This window comes from Octopus bimaculoides, chromosome 4 (assembly GCF_001194135.2).
Source record: "Octopus bimaculoides isolate UCB-OBI-ISO-001 chromosome 4, ASM119413v2, whole genome shotgun sequence".
In the NCBI taxonomy this organism is placed as follows: domain Eukaryota; kingdom Metazoa; phylum Mollusca; class Cephalopoda; order Octopoda; family Octopodidae; genus Octopus; species Octopus bimaculoides.
Window position 1 is genome coordinate 57,839,494 of NC_068984.1, and position 21,455 is coordinate 57,860,948.

At 33.5% G+C, this 21,455-nt stretch overlaps 1 protein-coding gene across 1 annotated transcript in view; it reads right to left on the bottom strand.

Moving 5' to 3' along the window:
- The window catches only part of LOC106874703 (importin-13), a 57,904-nt gene that overhangs the window by 6,426 nt on the left and 30,023 nt on the right, over nt 1-21,455 (bottom strand). Inside the window, exons 17-26 of the mRNA XM_014922514.2 lie at nt 18,907-19,088; nt 15,164-15,190; nt 14,786-14,920; nt 11,250-11,396; nt 9,224-9,304; nt 8,620-8,757; nt 8,060-8,156; nt 7,502-7,554; nt 2,547-2,616; nt 1,218-1,276 (exon numbers count right to left, since the gene is read on the bottom strand). Coding sequence (XP_014778000.1) covers nt 1,218-1,276; nt 2,547-2,616; nt 7,502-7,554; nt 8,060-8,156; nt 8,620-8,757; nt 9,224-9,304; nt 11,250-11,396; nt 14,786-14,920; nt 15,164-15,190; nt 18,907-19,088 — 989 coding nt within the window. The remainder of the gene's footprint in view (nt 1-1,217; nt 1,277-2,546; nt 2,617-7,501; nt 7,555-8,059; nt 8,157-8,619; nt 8,758-9,223; nt 9,305-11,249; nt 11,397-14,785; nt 14,921-15,163; nt 15,191-18,906; nt 19,089-21,455) is intronic.

The following is a 21,455-nucleotide window of genomic DNA, read 5'->3' on the forward strand; positions in this document are numbered from 1 at the left end:
AAGACCTATTTGTATATGCTCCACAAGGGAAAACAAGGAACATAGTTTACAACGAGGTGTTATAATCACAACAGCAAGAAAGTATGTACATGATCACCTTCTTTTACGAAACTTCATTGACTTTCATATATTTATATTGATATACATATATATATGTGTGTTTGGGTGCGTGTGTGTATATACATCTCTATATATAAAGATGATGCGTAGTCTAGACGGCGTTTTTAGATTTCATTATTCTCTTTAACCCGGGCAACGCCGGGTATTTCTGCTAGTATATATATATATATCCTTTTATACTTTTACTTGTTTCAGTCATTTTTGACTGAAACCATGCTGGAACACCACCTTTTTTGGTCAAAGAAATCAAGCCCAGGACTTATTCTTTGTAACCCTAGTGCTTGTTTTATCAGTCTTTTTCAATAAACCACTAAGTTACGGGTACTTGAACACACCAACATTGGTTGTCAAGTAATGGTGGGAGGACAAACATAGACACAAAGACACACACACACACACACATATGACAGGCTTCTTTCAGTTTCTTCCGTCTACTACGAAATTTGAACTCAGAATGTAATGGCAGATGAAATACCGCTAAGCATTTCGCCCGGTGTGCTAACGATTCTGCCAGTTCGCCGCCCTTATACATACATATATATATATATGGTGGGTGTACATGTACATATATATGAGTATGTGGTTGTGTCTCCGTGTCTTGACATCACACAGTGGTCGTAAATGAACATCACCAACATTCAAGTGGTGTCATTCATTTCCAGTTCTCCATTAAAACATTTTCTGGCGTTGGGAAATTTTGCTCTGCTTAGAGACAGGTGAAAGTTGGTGACAGAAAGGGCAGCCAGTTGTAGAAAATTTACCTCATTGAATTCTGTCTGACCAATGTGAGTATGGAAAAGTAGATGTTAAAATGACAACAATAAGATTATAATTTTTCAGTATGTCAATATCATTTTTAGACATGAAGTGATTTTTTAAAATATATACATCTATACATAGTTTTAATTGGTTTGATCTCTACCATCACATGTCATATTCCTGGATGTGTACATCTTGATTTCAATGTAGGAGCTGTTATTTTTCTAAATTAAGATTATTAACACACTCGTGAACTAGCTACTGATATATTGATAGACATTTAACTGATTTGGTGGATTTCCCCCACCAAAAAAAAAAATGAATGTAAAGGTACTTACTAAAAAATAAGATGATGCTTTAACAGTGAAATTTTCAGGAAGACTAAGACCAAGAACAGCTGAAAATATATGAAGAATAGTCAATTTAAAAATAAAATTATAAATTATGTCAAATAAATATGAATAATAAAAAATAACCTTTGAATGTATTCAGGTACAAATTCATGATTTATATTATAATCTATAGTTGAAACTGCCATTACAAATTATATTTGCATCCAGCCATAGAAACCATGCCAAATCAGATGGGAATCTGGTGCAGCTTACCAGTTTCAGTCAAACTGTCCAACCCATGCCAGCATAGAAAGTAGAAGCTAAATGTTGATGATGGCATTTAGTAGCTCAAAGTTGGTTTCTTTTGCTTTTTTCTTCACATTTTTCCCAAGTTAATATGAGTGTGTTGGCTTCTGAAAAACTTTGACAGTTGCAAGTTGTTTAAGCAAGTATTTTTTTTTTATCTTAGATGTTGTTCTTATCATTAATCCATATATGGACAAGAAGTGAGGGCACATGGCCCAGTGGTTAAGATGTTGCACTCACTATCACAAGATTATGATTTCAGTTCCAAGACCAGCAGTGCATGGTGTTTTTGAGTGGAACACTTCAATTCACATTGGTCCAGTCCACTCAGCTGTAAATGGGTAACCCTGCAACAGATTGGTGTTCTGCTCAGTTGATAGGGTGGCATCATTAAAAAGTTACAACAATGTAAGGGTGTTATGACCAGCAGTGTATAACAACACCTGATAGTCAAGTCGATACAATGATATGGACAAGGAGTTGACAATAAAGTCAGATAGGTTGACTCAAGCAGCAAGTCAATGGGTTTCTCCAAAATCACTTTGTACTCTGTGAAATCAGCTTCAATACAGTGTAAAAATTATATATATAATAAAAATATGTATTATTATAATAATAATATATAATTTTTAAATTCTATTCTTTCTGCTATAGACACAAGGCCTGAAATTTTGGGGAGGGAGATAGTTGATTACATCGACTCCAGTACTCAGCTGGTACTTATTTTACCGACCCCCAAAAGGATGAAAGCAAAGTCAACCTTGGTGGAATTTGAACTCAGAACATGAAGACAGACAAAATACTGCCAAGCATTTCACTGGATGTGCTAACAATTCTGCCAGCTTGCTGCCTGATTTTTTTTTTTTTTTTTTTTTTTTTCCTTCAAAAAAATCTCAAACTTTCATGAACTAAGTAAAGTACAAGTAGGATTATAATGGCAAACTGTTGTACATGCACTGTATGGATTTTATTGCTTATTCCTCCATAAGTAATATTAACTTTCGTAATAATTTCAATAAGATTATTTACCTGTTTGAAATAGACTGTCAATGTCAAAATTTCCTTGTTCACAAATCAAATGACGAGACTTTTTGATTACCTAAAATGAAATAAAACAAAATACGAGATGAAAAAGTATGTTATAATAGTTGACAAAAATCTGCCTATTGCTTTTTGAGACAGTTAACATTTTTGAGAATTAAATGGGAAATTAATTGAGGTTTCTCTTCTACTTCAACTTTCTGTCCAAAACTAAAAGTCAGATGGAATGAGTCTTGGTATGTATTTCTTTGTACATTATGTATTCAAAAACATACTTAATCTTGCTGTAAAGACTGATTCTGGTTAAAGATATTTTTACTTTTATACTGGGCCTGAAGGCATTCTAAACAAACACAAATGTAATAGTCTGATTTATAATCACATGCTCTCATTGACTTAGATTTTAAATAAAAACAACTGTCACAACAAGACTGAGAATATTTACATATATAAAATAAATTACATCACATGCAGTATGGTAAAAGGTATCGCTAACTTAAGTTCTTGTCAAACTATTACCAAATTCAAAATAAACAGGTGTCTTGTCTAAATTCAAAAAAGCATGTGAATCAAGAATATTAAGCTTGATAAGAGTATCAGTAAATTTATACTTTTAGATTATGATAGTCAACACACAGAAATGGCTGTGTGGCTAAGAAGTTTGCTTTCCAACCACATGATTTCAAGCTCATTTCTGTACAGCATCTTGGGCAAGTGTCTTCAACTGTCATCAACCAATGCCTTGAGAGTGAATGTGTTAAGTGCTAAGTATATTAAACCCTTTTTATATATATATATATATATATATATATATATATATATATATATATATATATATAAAGGGTTTAATAATATACTTAGCACAACATGTGATGTTCTTCTAGCACATTAAATGTCCACTTTAGTGGTCATCGTTATATATAAAAATATACTTTAATCCCCTAAGATCTCAGATATTTTTTCTGAATCTCTCTGATTCTTTCAATGTGCTAGCTTCCTGGTAATAAATCGATATTAATTAATATCTGATTTTTTACCCTATGTTTTAATATATATATATATATATATAACAACACAAAGAAAATGGTGAAAGTGTACACAGAATAATCAATATATTTATTACTAGCAGAGATAACCAGCATTGCTCAGGATTAAAATAGCATAGCTTTTTATTGTTTTCCTTGTCATGTGATTGCAGACCCCATGATTTATTCTTTGTAAACCTAGTACTTATTCTATCGGTGTTTTGCTAAACGGCTAAGTTTTGGGGGCATAAACACAGCAACAATAAATTATCCTTATTGAGGAGAAACAGTCAAAAGTAACCACCACATAGAATCACCAAACGTCTCCACTACTTAACACCGTCCAAGTTAACTCTCTTCACCTTTACAGCTGACATGAAAAGCAATGCGAAAAAGAGAAAAAAACTGATTGCTATTAAAACGCCTCAAATTTTGGGGTTAATAATCTTAACCTTTAGTTACAGTTTCTCATTCAAACTACATAATAGGCAGAATTGTCAGATTAAGACAGTAGGGTGTTTTGAGGGAGATTTGGCTGCTATTTCTACCAGGTCTAACTACCATGTAGGGGTCTCCCTCATTGGCTCATACATACATATATTCATAAAATCGAAATAAAATACTTAAAGTAACAGTCGTCAGATACAAAAGCCAAGGTCCATGCAGTGTCATGGGCCAAAAAAATTTCCAGTTTCTTGCCTAATGTGAGCCCAGAGCAATCTCTTATATCTTACACTATTTCAGTATTATGTCTCTATTGTAATGTGAGATATTACTTTCAATTTGAAAGAAGTCTGTCCTATATATATTCCTTATGCATTCCAAAACCGAGTTACAGATATTGACGTATGGGGTATCAAAAGATTCAGTGTACTATTTCAGCTACAAATTAAACTTAATTTCCATTCACATATTTGCATTTCAAAAATTTAACATTATCATCTTTTCCATAAATCAACTATCGTAAACATGTTATACAATGACGTCACATTTTCTATATGTGTGTGTACGCTAAGAGACATCAATCATCATGACACACACCTTCACTCACTCACTCTATCTCTCTTTTTTCACTCTCTTTCTCTCTCTCACATGTCCATGCGCTTGTCCATTTTATATAGATGTACATAGATCTTTCACTTAATTTTCCTGTTCTTTTCGCTTTCTCGTCTTTCAATTTCTGCTCCCTTCAAATAAATTTTTACGGAATGAGCGGGAGAAACACAGAAATGACGTAATCTTTCCAGAAACAAGTAAGGAGAATTGTAGAAAAAGTCCCACAAGCAAGGAGAATTGTAGAAAACTGAAGGCAAGAGTCTGAAGAGTGATGAGTTTTTCTCAAGATCAGCAAATGCATGTTGCAGCACTTAATGCTGAATCATTAAATCAATGTTTTAATAATTAGACAAATTTATGAAGAATCCAAATCTAAATATGGCTTGTCTTTCCACAAATACCTGTTGGAGAATTGGAAATGCTACTTGGATGATTGCCTCATTCTATGGTCCCACACACTTGACCAACTCATTGATTTTAAAAACTTAATCAACAGTGTCAACAACCATATCCAATTTACAATGGCATATAGTCAAGACCAACTTCCTTTTCTTGACATTCTTATTATAAAAAAAGGCACCAACATTGAAACCGATATCCACTACAAACCAACTGATTCCAAACAATACCTTCTGTTCACCTCCAATCACCCAAAGCACATGAAGACAAACATCCCCTTCAACCTAGCAAGAAGAATTTGTACAATTGTCTCAAATTAAAGAACACGAAATAAAAGACTCCAAGAAGTAAAGGCAATTCTTCTCGAAAGACATTACCCAACATCATTAGTTGACAATGGAATAGAATGGGCCAAAACAACCCTAACCCTAACCCAAGACTTACGAAAACTGAAACACACTCACAGTACATTAAATAGTCTCCCATATCTCTCAACACACAATCCAAGAAATGCAGAATCTTACACAATTATATACAAGAACATCCCACACATCCCACAGCTGAGTCAAGAACCACACCTAAAAAAAAGTACTCGCAACCCATAAAATAATAAAAAGCAAAAGACAACCCAAATCCCTAAAAAACCTACTCACCAATGCAAAATTACTCAACACAAACCCACCACCCACCATCAAAAAGTATGGTCGTTCCAACTGCAGGATTGCATCCACCTCATTGAAGGAACAATATACAATTCCAGTTAGGACACACTTTTGTTGTAAAAAATAACTTCACCTGTGCATCAAAGAATTTACTTTATGTCATAAGGTGTGAAGGGTGCCACAAAGATTACAGAGGGCAAGCGAGCCTTACCCTCAAAGAAATGATGTGTCCATAGCTTAAACCGGGTACATCATATGGACTTTTCACCCATACCTTTTCTACAGATCGAGCAGGGCCATCTGCCTGAAGGGGTTTGTGATTTGTCAGCCTTCCTACTTACTAAGACTTTGGTTTTTGCTAGGTTAACCCTAAGGCCCTTCGATTCTAGGCCTTGCTTCCAAACCTCATCTCTAGTTCTGGCAGTGACTTGACTATTAGAGCAAGGTCATCAGCATAGAAGAGCTCCCAGATCGAAATATGTGACAACTATAGTGATCACTTGAATTTCAAGAATGTAAGGTACTAATTATCAGAGAAGAACCAACTGATAAGCACTAGTACATATGCACATATGGAATTTCCAGTATCATTAATTGATATGGAGTTAAACTGGTGTACACTTAGATAAATATCCTTAGGAAAGAACAACCTCTTTCCACACAGTCTTACACACACATATATATATATATATATATATATATACATAGAGAGAGAGAGAGAGGTTATGAGAGGTAATGGTGTCAATAAGACCCAAAGGTGTCAGGTAATGCTGAGTAAGTGCTATGGATAGACCATAAATGCTTAACCATTTTCTCACACCGTCTCCGATGAAGGGATATAATAAATATCTTGGATACAGCTGTAAGACCTATTTATAAATGTTCTAAAATCTTCACAGCCTTAGTTTTTTATCTCATCCTGAAAAAATGTTTTTACACACACACACACACACATATATATATATATAATATAGATTTAATCAATAGATTAAATGTGGTACTTAAAATGTTTGAGGCACCAGAATTTGGTAGGGTAAAAACCAAAAACACAATCAAGAGATTTGGTGAATAAAATTTGAAAAAAAGCAACAAATATTCAATAGGTTATAGCAGTACGTACGTTTCGTACAAACTTCATTTATTCATGTAGTGAGAACACTACATAAAATGCACATTTTATGTAGTGTTCTCACTACATGAATAAATGAAGTTTGTACGAAACGTACGTACTGCTATAACCTATTGAATTTTTGTTGCTTTTCTTCAAATCGTTTAACGTCCGCTTTCCATGCTAGCATGGGTTGGACATACACACACACACATACACATGTACGTGTGTGTGCAAATAAGCATAAATATTGATATTTCACTTATCAGGCAAAGTAGTGTGATGTTAGCATTATCATCAGTCATTTTGCATTTAAATAAAAATCCCTTATCTAAAATACAGGTGAGGGTTAGTAACAGGAAGAGCATCTGACTGTAAAATCCATCCTCAAAACCAATTCCCATTTAAGCCTTGCTTGCATGGAAAATCAGACATTAAACAAATGATGTTCATGACTTCAAACTTCAATCATCTTAAATTCCAATCTAAAATAATCTTCACAGCAATATTGAATATGTTTCATAAGATAAACAACTTTGTTTCATGTCATTTTCTCTGAGTAGAAATTATTTATGAGTTGCTAACTACACTAAATGAGATATATATTACATTTTACATATTGATTAATATATTTTCAGTTTAGTATTTCTAAATAAAAAATTTCAATTATAAATATCTGTAAAAATAAATTACCTGAGCCCAAAGATTCATAAGACCTTCAACAATATCAGTATGTTCTCGAAATTCTGAAAACAATTCTCAGTAATTACATTTTAAGCTAAAAATGGAACATCACATTTGACATACAGTAATTTTTGCCTCAAAAATGCTACATTTTTTAAATATGTAAAAATTGTTTTGCTCTTAACATTTATAGTGCCAAGATATTTGAACTGAATATACTAACTCTCATTAATCCCAAGCATTTAGTCTGTGGTCATTTTTCTTATGTAACAATATAATATTAGCTTATAACAGTTTTCAGAGTAACCTTCTTCTTATATGGCTCTGAAAGTTAAGGAAAAGAGGAATCCACTCACAAACAGATGCTACTTAATCAGAATAATTTTTCCCTTAAATTTTCTTTGTTAATATAGAAAAATGAATTTTTGTTACAATATATTTGTCAGCAATTTCGGAAATAATTAAATAAATTAAAATCTTATTAGAGAAAACATCTTTCCATTTAAAGAGTTACTTAAATGCAACTGAATAAATTATATTGAAGACAAAACAACAAATTGTACTTACCAATTTGCAATAGTGCCAGACTTTGAGAAGTGAGAACTGCTAAAAGTTCTTTGACTGAAGATTTGAGACTTTCATTATGATGGAACATTAAAATTATCTACAACAGAAATAAACAAAATAAGCTACATTTTAAAATGTGTCCAATCATGAGCAAACTGTGAATAAAAATTCAGGCAAAAGATGCAAACTTGAGGAAGAAAAAAGGCCTCAACTTTTAGTCCAGGATTTATTTACATTTTCATAAGATATCTTCCATTAGTTTTCACTTCTTTTAAATAATAGCAGATGCATTAGCTTATTCTATCCATCTTGGCCACACCATTATTAAATGGGTGGTGCACATTTTAAGAACCATGGTGATGTAGTTGTGGGATATTTTTCAACTAAATAAATAATTCTATTACATCAAACATTCAGATAAAAGTAAAATAAATAAATATTTAATTGATACATTATCTAGATTCCATCACGTGAATGTATCTGCAAAACTAAATTAACAATATTTAAACAAATTTACATAAGAAAGTTGTTAATATGAATGGAACTACACAAACACTTACATGTTTTGCCAAGCTAAGGATGCAAGAATGAGGGAAAGTGTGGCATATGTGAATTAATATCTGGAATGTGTCTTGTGCTATTGGAGCAAATCCATCCATGAGAACTCTAAGTGCTTTCCTAAATAATTCACAGATTGCCTGAAATAGAAACAGAAAGCAGCAAATTGATGATTAAATTCATTTACAAAATTTTACTAAATGAATTCTAACAATAAACATGAACCGGAACTCTTTAGCATTCAGATGCTTATTTATTCACATTGTTGTGAATTAATCATTACCTTGGAGCTTTAAGGCTTTGATGCTGTGATTGTTTATTTTTAGAATGACATTGTAAGGTAGGTGTAAGAAATCAGATATAGCCAATTTGAACTTAAAACATGAAGAATATTTGGGCTGTTGTTATTTTTCTTTCTTTTCTGGATAGATAACTTTAAATATTGTATTAAACTTCAGCTGTTAATTCTCCACTATTTTGTTTTAACTTACCTACTTTTCTAGCTTTATCTTTGTAATATAGTTTCTTTAATTGTAGGAAAAGAAGATTGACTTATTATCTATCTTATATAATGCTTATAAAGAAAAAAGATACAATATACATTACCTGAATCACAGTGGCATCTGCAATCCATTTTGTTAATATACTTTGCAATATTGGAGCAATATGCTGCATTATAACTAGAACCTACAAAGAGAACAACAATATTAAAAATAAGTATGATTCTATAATAAATACATTAATAATGGTTTCAAAGTTTGGCATAAGGCCAGAAATATTGGAGGATGGGCATAAGCTGATTATATTGACCCTAGTGCTCAACTGGGATTTATAATTCAGAAACTGAAAGTGGCTGAGTTATGTACCAGATACAACACAATGGCTATTGTAATGTTTGAACTCATGGTCAGTAATTTTCTACCTTACTCTTTTCTTGAATTTTTTTTCAATTGCAATATGTTAGCTATTTACTTCATCCTGCATGTATCTTTGTACACGTTAATCTTTTTTTATTACTATCTAAATTATATACCGAATGCTATAGAGATTATTTCGTATGAAAATGTAACACAAAAGAGAATCCATCAAAAGTATGATTTACCCACATCTTTGACAGACTTGAAAGACCATTCTAAGATACTCTGTAATTTATTGATATCATTCAGAAAGCTCAAAATTATTCAGAAAATATACTACTATATATGATTCAAATTTTATTATTTTACTGATTAACCCATTCAGGAAAACCCTTATGTTGATTTGTTTCATATATATATATATATATATATATATATATGTATATATATATATATATATATGTTTAGTCAAAGAGAAGTGGTGGTGCTTCTATGCTAATTTGCCACAATCTATTTGATTCTGACTGATATATTATTTCTAAATGTTACATCTGGCTGAAATTATAAGGTACTAGCTTACTGGCCAAATTATTAACTTAATATTACTCAACTTTCATTTACCACTCTGCCTAACTGTAAGTAGTAAAAGATAGTCCACTGTTGTAAGCAGTGAGGGAAATGATATAACTAATGATTGTTAATATGCATCATTATACTAGCTAAAGAAATGCAATAGAAAGCCATGCCAATATATCCAACCTTAAATCATTAGATAATAAAGCCTTTATCTGATGCTAATTATGCCCTAACCTCATACTGATTCTTGCTAAGGCATTATCTTTCCATTTGCTCCATTTATCTGATTAGATAATTCTAAATGACACAAGTCAGGGCAATATCTATCAATCATGAAATACTTATAGAAGAACAATCTTGCCTGACTGGTGTTATCAAACAGAAAGTCAGCCACATATCTGGAAGTGGCTTATCTTCAGAGAAAATATAATTAAGTAAGTACCTAGTGCAAAGCACAACTGTTATTGTGTAGCTTCAAAAAAAGCTATGCCAAAAGAGACCCAAGATTTGGCAAGAAAGCTGGTACTTTATAATTTCAGCCAACAGTAATGAGTATAAAAATGATGTAATAAAGTATATTATCATATTCATTCAAGAACTATTTCTTCATTCATGTATCTATAACGGCTCAAAAAAAAAAAAAGATGGAGGTGGGGGTGTTTCCTGAATATTAAAAATTATCAAATAATTGAATGTGTCACAATTATCTACTGATTCAGGAAAACTTCATTTCACATCTTCTCAAGTTCAATAGAAAGAGTAAACTTTATATTGATTCATTTAACTTTAACTGTTATTCTAAGGAATCAATGTAAGTGTTTTACTGAGGATCTTCTTTTGGGGACCATAACAGAATGAGGTCAATACAATTTATGTCTGAGTTCAAATTAATGGCAAGTACATCAAATGTGCTTAGGTAGAGTTCATATACAGTCGGCATGTTCTGAGATGCAGGGTTCATTATAGTAGTAGTAGTAGTAGTAGTAGTAGAACAACAGATAGATGGCACAGCAGGGTGGATAATTCAATGGTAAGTGTTTGTGAATATGAGATAGACTAAAGCAGTCAAACAATATTCCTCTCCTCCAAACACTGGCAGTGTGTCAAGTGCAAAGCAATCAACTTTACTGTACAAAAAATGCTATTAATGACAGAAGAAATAGCATGAAACAAATTATTGAGAAATAAGACCTACTTACTGGATTTGGTTGGTTTGATTTTGAATTTTTCTCAGCCTCTTCAGACACACTCTGTTCAGAGTCAGTTTTCTCAGTATTAATTGTGGAAATTAGCCAACTTAACATATCAAGCTTTTGGTTAATGGCTTCCCATATAGGTTTGGAAGGCTAAAATAATCAGAATAGTTGGATCTTTTTTAAAACGGGGGCCACATTTTTCATTAACGAAACACTTTGAAACTTGGAACACTGGTAGAATGTGTCATATAAAACATCTTTTTCTCTTAGTCTTCTTAAAAAAAAAAAGAAATCCATAAGTTATTCCATGTTAAAGTTGTCATATTTCTGTAATTTCAACCAATCACTGACGTCCATTCAGCCGATATACATTAAGTGCCGACTACATAAACAAACGATTCTGAAACAATTAACCCTAACCCTAACCCTACGGTTAGGGTTAGGGTTAAAGCAAATTTAAAATGAAAAAAGCAAATAAAACGAAGGTATGGAGATTAAATACGCTTTACATCGCTTAATCAGCCAAAGGAGTAAATGTAAACAACTGAATACTTGTCAGTGATTGGTTGAAATTATCGAAATAAGACAATTTTTTACATGAAATAAATTCGAATACAAAAATATTTTTCTGTTCTATAACACAAAATAGATAAGTATACGAAGTTTGAAAGTCTTTCCGTACCAAAAACACTACATAAAACATTAATGAAAAATGTGGCCCCCCCGTTTTAAAATAGATTCGAATAGTTTATTGTTGAGAGAAAAACTGGGCATAAGAGGCATCAGATGTGGCATGCAAGAGAGATGAATGCACTGGTATGGTCATGTGATACGTATGGGTGAGAACAGCTGTGTAAAAAAGTGCTGACCTCTAACTGTGGAGAGGACTTGTGGAAGAGGTAGACTTAGGAAGACATGGAATGATGTGGTGAAGCATGATCTTCGAATGTTGGGCTTCACAGAGATGATGACTAGTGACCGAGATCTTTGGCGATATGTTGTACTTGGGAAGACTCATCAAACCGAATGAAATCGTAGTTATGGTTGTTGCTGGTGTCATGTAAATGGCACCCATGAAATCATAATTGTGGCTGTTGCTGGTAACATGATTTTCGAATGTTGGGCCTCACAGAGACAATAACAACCGACTGAAACCTTTGGCAATATGCTGTGCTTGAGAAGACTTATGAAGCCAATGTCATGTAAATCATAGTATTGTCCATTGCCAGTGTCATGTAAATCAAGTCATAGCAGTTGCCAGTGTTATGTAAATAGCACCCATGCTACTGGCACGTAAAGAGCATCCATTACACTCTTGGAGTGATTGGTGTTAGGAAGGACATCCAGCTGTAGAAAGCATGCCAAATCAGACTGAAACCTGATGCAGCTCTTGGACTTACCGGTTCCAGTCAAACCATCTAACCCATGCCAGCATTGAAAATAGATGTTAAATGATGATGATGATGATATATCCTCATCGTCGTCATCATTTAACATCCGTTTTCTATGCTGGCATGGATTAGATGACCAAGCTCCACTGTCTGTTTTGGCATGATTTTTATGGCTGGATGCCCTTCCTAATGCTAACCACTTTACAGATTGGACTGGGTGCTTTTTATGTGACACTAGTAAGGTCTGTTTGGCATGGTTTTTTTCACAGTTGGATGTCATATATATATATATATATATATATAGATAGATATCAGTGGTGCATATTGGTTGTAGTATTGGGTATGTTGCCACACCCAATGTCACCAAATTTCAAGCAGGAATAAAACAAAAGTTTTCCATTAGGAGTAAGATTAATATTTATAATGAATTTGCTATTTTTGATGGGTGTGCAGCACATACCTAGCACATCTTGAATATGTGTCCTTGATATATATATATATATATGTATGTAAATATATATATATATATATATATATATATATATAATGTGTGTGTGCGTATATATAAATTTGGAGTGTAAGGTATGGATTCAGAGAATCATGTGGTTATCACACCAAGCTCCTCTTATGGACTTGTCTAACTGTTCCCACAGTAATCCAATACAGAGAAGTGCCAAGCATGCATATTAATGCAAACATGTAAACATAATTTCTTCCACAATTAACACTACATGAAGACGGTTGCAAAACGGCTGTAACCCTAAGGATGTCATGTGATTATATAAACATATATTCACTTCTCATACCTGCTAACTTTTACAGTGTGTGTGTGTGTGTGTGCATGTGTGTGTGTACATATGTATATATGGTCTTCATAAGAATTTACATCCAAACATAAAATGAGTATGTGGATATAAAATCCACTTCATAACAACATGGTTTTATTTTGAGTTCTATTCCATGGCATGGCACTTTGGGTGAATATCTTCTGCTTAGCCTCAGACCAACCAATAACTTGTATGTGGAATTGATAGATGGAAACTGTAAAAGAAGGCCCATCGTATATATGAGGGGGTGCTGAAAAGTCCCTGGCTTTAGGCGAAAGAAAATACAGGAAGATCAGTTAAGTATGATTTTATTGAACATATTTCTCTCCCAAATTCACACATTTATTGCAGCAGTCCTTTAGTTTTTCTAAGCCCTGTAAAAGAGCTTGGAACCAAGCCTTTCGCAATGACCCTAAAGCCAAGAACGTTTCAGCACCCCCTCATATATATATGTTCATGTCATACCTGTATAGTTAAGCAGTTCAATCCAGCCATATGGTTTCAGGTTCAGCAATAGCTGAGACAAGAGTATTACACAACAGCTGTGGGCCAATCAATGGTTCATCAACGAATTTAGGAAATGGGAACTGCTTGTAAGACCATTCTGTGTGTGTGTGTGTGTGTGTGTGTGTGTGTGTGTGTGCGCGTGTGCGTGTGTGTGTGAAAATGCATTTGCATTTGTCTTTAATCACTTGACAACTGGTGTTGCTTGGTTTGCATTCACATAGCCTACTGATACAGTAAAAGCGGCTGATAGAATACTAGGCTGGAAATGAGTACTGGGGTTGATTGGTTGACTAAACCAATTAAAGGCAGTGACCATAAATGGTTTACAGTCCAATGACTGAAATAAAAACAAAGTATAATGCATGTATATGTGTATGTGTGCATATGTATATCAGTGAGTGCATGTGTGTTTATGTGTGTGCACATGAATATTTGCAGTCCACATTTCTTCACATCACACTGTTTGAACAAAACAGTGATGTTTACATTCCCAGTAAACAATACCTACTGTAACTCTGAGCTATAAACTTGAGAGAGAGAGAGAGAGAGATATCTGCCAAGCATAAAGTTCATAGTCTAGTGGCACAAAGCATCCAGTGTAAGCAGTGAAGTGGCTGGCATTAGAATGGGCATCCAGCCATTGAAGCCATGCCAAAGAAACACTGGAGCACGATGCACTCCTAGGGCCCGTTGGGTCCTGTCAAATCATCTAACTCTGGCTAGCATGGAACATGGACATGATGATGATGATGATGATGAAGATATATTTATACATACATTACATTTGAAAATAAAATAATAAAAGTAGCTGCACCTCTTCTTTTGTTAGAAGTTCAAGTTCATGAATCTGGGGGCTGATCAATTTATCCAAATATAACATGATCTCCTGGAACTGAAGAACACTGAGAACATGTCCTGTTATAGCCATCATTCTTGTCAATTCTTTAGGCTGCAAAAAATATTTTAAAACATATTTTAATGTTTTATATGACGCAATTCTATATAGGTATGTGTTGATTAGCATCAAGGCATTGCAATATCAATGAGAAAATAAGAATTAGAATTTTAAAAATTAATACTTGGAGCAAATTTCATAGGATTATTTTTCACCAGGAGAAGCTTGAAACTAATTTTTACAGAATATTTAAGTTTTCACTGTAAAATGTCTCAATAAAAATATTTGAAATCTTACCTTAAGAGTTTTCCTTTCCAGAACATTCTGAAATTATTAAAATTTCAAAAGTGATTTAGTAAAATCTTATAAAATTTCTATGAAAAATGCATATAAGAATGCACAAAACAAAATAATAACAGAAGTTTAATGTTATTCCAAATTATTCAAAAGGTTAGTATAATTAAATTGCTTAGCAAAAATTAGCAGCAGCTTACAATCTTTCTTTAATAAAGATATAGATTTTTTTTTAAAGCTTTTATATACATTTTTCCACACTAGGATGGTTTTGTAAATTTGGACATTTGCATATTGCAAGGGAAATGGGTTTCAGAGCTTTATGCGTTTCCTACTGTCAACTACTTGATAGTAAAAGCAGTACCTGTAGTCAAACAGGCAGACTGAAGTAAGAAAAGTTATATGCTTTATCCAGAGACAACCACTTCAACTTTAAGGTTACTGTGTCATGGTGGTTGTAGTATCTTAATGAGCCTTTACTAATGAGTTACGCATTTTGATGTTATTTGTTGGAGCAGTACTCTAATATGAATTGTACTTGTGTCTCATACAATGTTATAGGAATGTGTTGTTAAAACTGATATTAATTTTATGTGGAAATTATCAAACCTATGTGAAATGGTGTGAGTTATGAAAGAAAAGCAGTGTTTTAAACAATGATTTATGCACAGTTTAAACATTTGAAGGTCAACGTCTGAGTAGGAATTCCAGAGAGTTGCAGTCCTAGAGATGAATAATTTCGTAAAGTGTATAGTGCAGGATCTGGGAGATAAGACACAGTGAGGGTTACAAAAACAAGGTAGAAATAATTAAGGGAGATATGTAAACTGCTAATTCATAGAGTAGCTATTGTTGTTGTAGTGCTGAAAGAAGATGTAAAGAGGAGATACAACACGTTTGTGAGTTGTAGTGTCTTGATAAGTGAGTTTTTGTTAATTGGCTTGTAGTGACGTCATTTGGCGCCAAAATACAGTCGCCATTACTGCGCTTTCATCCACGCATGCGCAGGGAATAGTTCCGGAAGGAACACAGGAAGAGTCTCATGCGCATGCGTGGAATTCAACATCTAAACGTTCCTGCTCTTTTCATTCTCTTTCTCGGTCGGCCGGCCATGAGCATGGACGGGTCAAGCTGTCTCTCCAGCATTCCAACTCTGGGGACAGCTCATTCCAACGTCTCAGCAACCAAGCCTATTTCCTCCATAAATAAATATTGTTGTGTTGATAGTTCAGAGTTCTGCGTTCCGTTATTATTTAGAATTTAATATAGGAAAGCGGGTGTACACCTAATGGCGTATAACCACTTTCCTATAGGCTAAATAGCTTTCTTTTGATGTTGCCTTGGATGTAGAGGATAAGCAACAGATCAGGCTCAAGGTATTTTCTGGCACTGAGGAAGAACTCTAGTCTTCTGGATAGCAGTTTTGTCAATGTTTTATGTGAGGGTTGTATCTTGTGTGTTACTCATGTGTAAGGAGAGCAAGGTCACAAAACTCTCTTTGGTATGCATAGCAACTGTGTTAGGTAAACCTAATGACAAATCTCAATAAGTATTTCTGCACAAATTTTCTTGCAAAGAAGTTACTAATAACTGCTAGTTCACATTTTCCACATATCAATTACTTTAACTATTTATTCAATAAGCTACTTATTTCAAATCCAGAACAATGAATGATTGAATAATTCAAATCTACTATACATTTTTTTTATTCTATTATTTTGTTGCTAATTAATCAGGAGGGAAGGGCCACAGTCAATCACATTTGTAAGCCTTCCTAAACTGTTAATGTATTCAATTGGAACATCTATATCTTGACAAATGCAATGAGAACTTTGTAGGAGTGAATTTTAGAGAGTTTCAGTTCAAACAAGGATGAGTTATCAAAATATTTAGCGCACAATTTGAGACAAAGAAAGAGTGATGAGATGAAGAATGAGAAAATTGTCAGGCAGGCTTGAGTGGAGTAAGTAGCATGCTAGTTCATAAAGGCTTGTTGTAGCAATATTAGAACATACAAATATGTTTATGAGCCAGTAATTGCACTGCTTTGGTAAGTGACTCTTTGTCATTCAACAGAAAGGCTTACTTTTTATGTGGTGTGTGTCAACAGCAGCATTCAAAGATATATGTAGAGTACTTCAATGTGAATCACACATGAGTTTTGTAGATAGCCACTAATCAAAGCATCTTCAGGTCTTGAAGTGAAAGCTTAGCATTTGTGGTGCAATTGCGGCAATGTTTCAGGTAAATATATATATATATATATATATATATATATATATATATATGAGATTCACATGAGCGATCATCAGAGATTGTGATAAATAGCATAGTAGTAACTTTGAGAGTTTTAACCATGTATTGCACCAGATGGGTATAGTGTGGCAATTATGCATTTGTACTGTTAAAAGAGACTAGGTTGTCATATCCCTATTAAAGAATGTTGTAGGGTTTATGCTCATAAGGAGATGTTTTGGGATATCTAATCATTAGAGGATGTTTAAGGAAGAAGAATGATATAGTCATTAGATGCTTGAGGTATCTATGTTACATGTAGATGATGTATGTGTTGAAGGTTAAGGAGTAGTGAAAGGGGGTATCATCTTCATAAGAATGTATATGATTAGCAGTGAGAGAAAGTAGATCATCAATGTATAAAAGAAAGTATGCAGGAGACATAGCTAAACATTATGGAATTTGGTTCAAAAGGAGTAACATCTGTACATGTTGTAATGTATCATGACAGACATAGCTGAAGGCTTAAATGCTATCAAGGACAACACTTTCAATGAAGCCAGCATATCACTATCTTGAAGGCTTAAGATAGATATTTCTTTTTAAAACTATCAAAGGCTTGTTTATTTTTAGTAATTTCAAGCGTTTCATTTTAAGAATCATGCAAAAAGTATTTATGCTCTGCATGTTTGTATACATTGTGGTTGTCACCCTACTTTCACTCAGTTTGTGCATGACTTCATAAGCATGTAGGATAATGAGAGCTTTTTCTGTCTAATACATCCTCAAATCTGTTAGATATGAAAAATAAACTGAAATTATTCCCATATTCCTTCACATTCAACGTGAGATATAGTAAATGACACTGAATTGATGTTTACTGCCAGTGATTTAGCAAATTTCAGAATTTCCTATTTTAAGTATACAATGCAGTGGCATCCATCATTGAGTAAAATTCCTCCCTCAGTCATTCATAGAAGTCTCACTATTAACTAGATAATTGCACAAATTTAGGAATTTGTTTCTGTGCTAGTTTTACATGCATTACTTTTCTGCTAAATTCCCTTCCAGTTTAAACATTTAAAATAGTTTTATAAAGCTTTATATAAAAAAGTATGAAATTATATTTTAAAATGTGTTTCATATTTGTATGAATTGAATTCTGTTTTGATTTAGGATATTCACATAAACTACTGACATAAGCAAAAATCTCTATAGATAGATGTCTTCCTCAGTACAAACTATTCAACTGCAAGAAAAGCAAATTCAGCAAATGAAGGAGCTTCTGCATAAGCTAACGAGGGAGAGACTCTGTTTTAATTTAATGAAGGAGTTTCTACACAAGCTAGCATGGAAACGTTTGCATAATTACATTACCTGCACAATGCAACAGCCAAATTTCCCTCAACAAAGTACCTAAATAAATAAATAACAGATATTGTTGAAAATCAGCAAGAGCTGATTTTCAACAAATACTATCAGAAGTCTGGAAAAAACATAAAACAGCTTACTTGACAAGCAGTTAGAATTTGGGGTGCAAAAGGTGGAAGATGATCTCGAGTTTCTTTTGTAACATCTTTCAAAGCCAAAGAGGCAGGTGTCACAACCTCAGGATTCTGTAGGGCTTCAAGTAACATTGGAATTACAGACTGAAGTACATCTGGATTCCAGTTCAACCATTCAGCAAATGAACCTTAAACAGAAAGAATTTTTTATTTTGAGATTTAAAAGAAAATATTTTGTTTTCTATTCACATTTTTTCTTTTACTTTCATGTATGTTTTAAAAATTATATTAGACAGAGAGAGGAAAAATAGTTTTACATTTACACAAATGATCATCTTAAATATAGTAGTATAGTCAATTATGATGAATTAAATTACACAAAAAAATTTATTTTTTAATTAGTTGTTGTTGCTGCTTGCTTAACCCCAAGAGGACCCTGAACAAGTCTATGATGAAAGGTATTCAAGCTATGATCATCTCAATGTTTATTTTATACATTTAGTTTTTTTTCTTTGAGATGCTAAAGTGTAATCTGAGGACAATTTCACTGCTGTTTCTAGCTGGTCAAGCAACCGTGTAGAAGCTCCAGTGTTAGCTCATTTGGAAAGGCAAGCAGTGTCTATCACTTTTATAAGTCTTCCCAGATTGGTGAGGTTGATGTGATTGAAGTTCAGTTTGAGAACTCCAGAAGATTGCAGCTCAACAGAGGATAATTCTACTATAGGCACAAGGCCAGGAATTTTGAGAGATAGATAGTTGATTACAGTGACCCCAGTGTTCAACTAATACTTATTTTATTGACTCCAAAATGACGAATGGTAAAGTTGAGAGAATAAATAAACACTGTGTCTGTGAACCAGTAGTAGTATTGTGTTGGTGAATGAGTCTTTGCCAGTCAGTCGAATGTTCATAGTTTAGATGTAATCTAGACTGCTGGTATGTAGTAGCAGTACTGACTAAAATATGTAAGCAATGCTCCAATGTAGGTCCCACTTGAAGTTTGTTAGCAACCAACCAGTGCTGAAATATCTTCTTGTTTTACAGAAGAAGCTTAGATTTTAGAATATAAATTTTGACAATGTTATACAGGTTTCTTTTTTCAATTTTCACTTAGTCAAAAGGGAAGGGTAGTATTCATGACCCTTTCCAGGGCCTCTATGACTGGTGTGTGAGAGGGAAGATAGATATTTTCAAACCACTGGACATTTAACTTCAATGCTCCATTAAAGACACCCAAAGACCAGGTGGTCACGTTAAAGCAGGCAATGAGTTAAGTTTATCATCATCCAAATAGCCAAGAAGAGATTAGAATTCAGAACACAAAGCGATATGACAGGTTTAATTCCTTAAGCTTGACCTATCAGACAAGATGGTATGATTTATAAATGATACAGTTTAACCCTTTAGCATTCAAATTATTTTATCAAATGTAATGCTTAATTATTCACATTATTTTGAATTAACCATGCATTATGTTATAACTATAATTTCTCGATGTGACTGCTTATTTTGAGAATAACATTGTAAGGTAAGCGTGAGAGGCTGGACCTGGCTGATTTGAACATAAACATGTAGAATATTTGGGCCAGATATGGCCAATTTAAATGCTCAAAGGTTGATAATTTACTTGTGGGTGAAAGCAGTGAGCTGGCAGAAACATTAGCACACTAGGCAAAATGCTTAGTAGTATTTTGTCTGTCTTTACATTCCGAGTTCAAATTCCGCCAAGGTCAACTTTGTTTTCAGCCTTTCGAGGTCAATAAATTAAGTACCAGTTGCATACTGGGGTCGATCTAATCGACTGGCCCCACTCTCCAAAAATGTCAGGCCTTATGCCTAGAGTAGAAAAGAATTTATTTATGGGGTGAAAATCCTTTTTCTGGCAACAAACTTTCTTTGAACCATTTTCTACCAACGGGAGATCACTGGTTCCATTCAGAAACAAACTAAGTAAGAACATATAACTCAAATATCCCTACCAAACTATCAATGTAGTCTATTGCTGCATTTAGGTAAAATGAATTACTAGATGATAAGAAAAGAGAATAAACAAGATAATAAAGAAAGGTCATAACCCCCAGATATAGAAATTTAAGATAAAACTGCAACTTTTGTTTTGTTTTCCTTTTCCTTTTATAGTTTACTTTATACTTTCTTGCATTGTTCCGGCCTTTAACCCTTTCGTTACTATATTTCTGACCAAAATACACCCCTCATGAGTTTCAATTAAATTCTAAAATAATCATGAATTTAGACTAGTCTCGTTAAACACCTGTAACTTTTTTATTTATCAAAATATTAATGTGATATTTGGAACATAATTAAAGAAAGGGTTCTTAATCAATTCTATTGCATAATTTTTGTCTCAAAGTTCTCCACGTACTGGGAGGGGGGGTGTACTGCTAGTGTCTCTCACATGTAAATACTGGTTCAGCTTCACGAATCGTACTCGTTCATAATACTGGAAATATATTCATCGCCAAAAGGTTCCTGATCGCGCCAGTAATTTGTTATTCTGGGTAACTGTCTAATACCCATAATAATATTTATGGCAA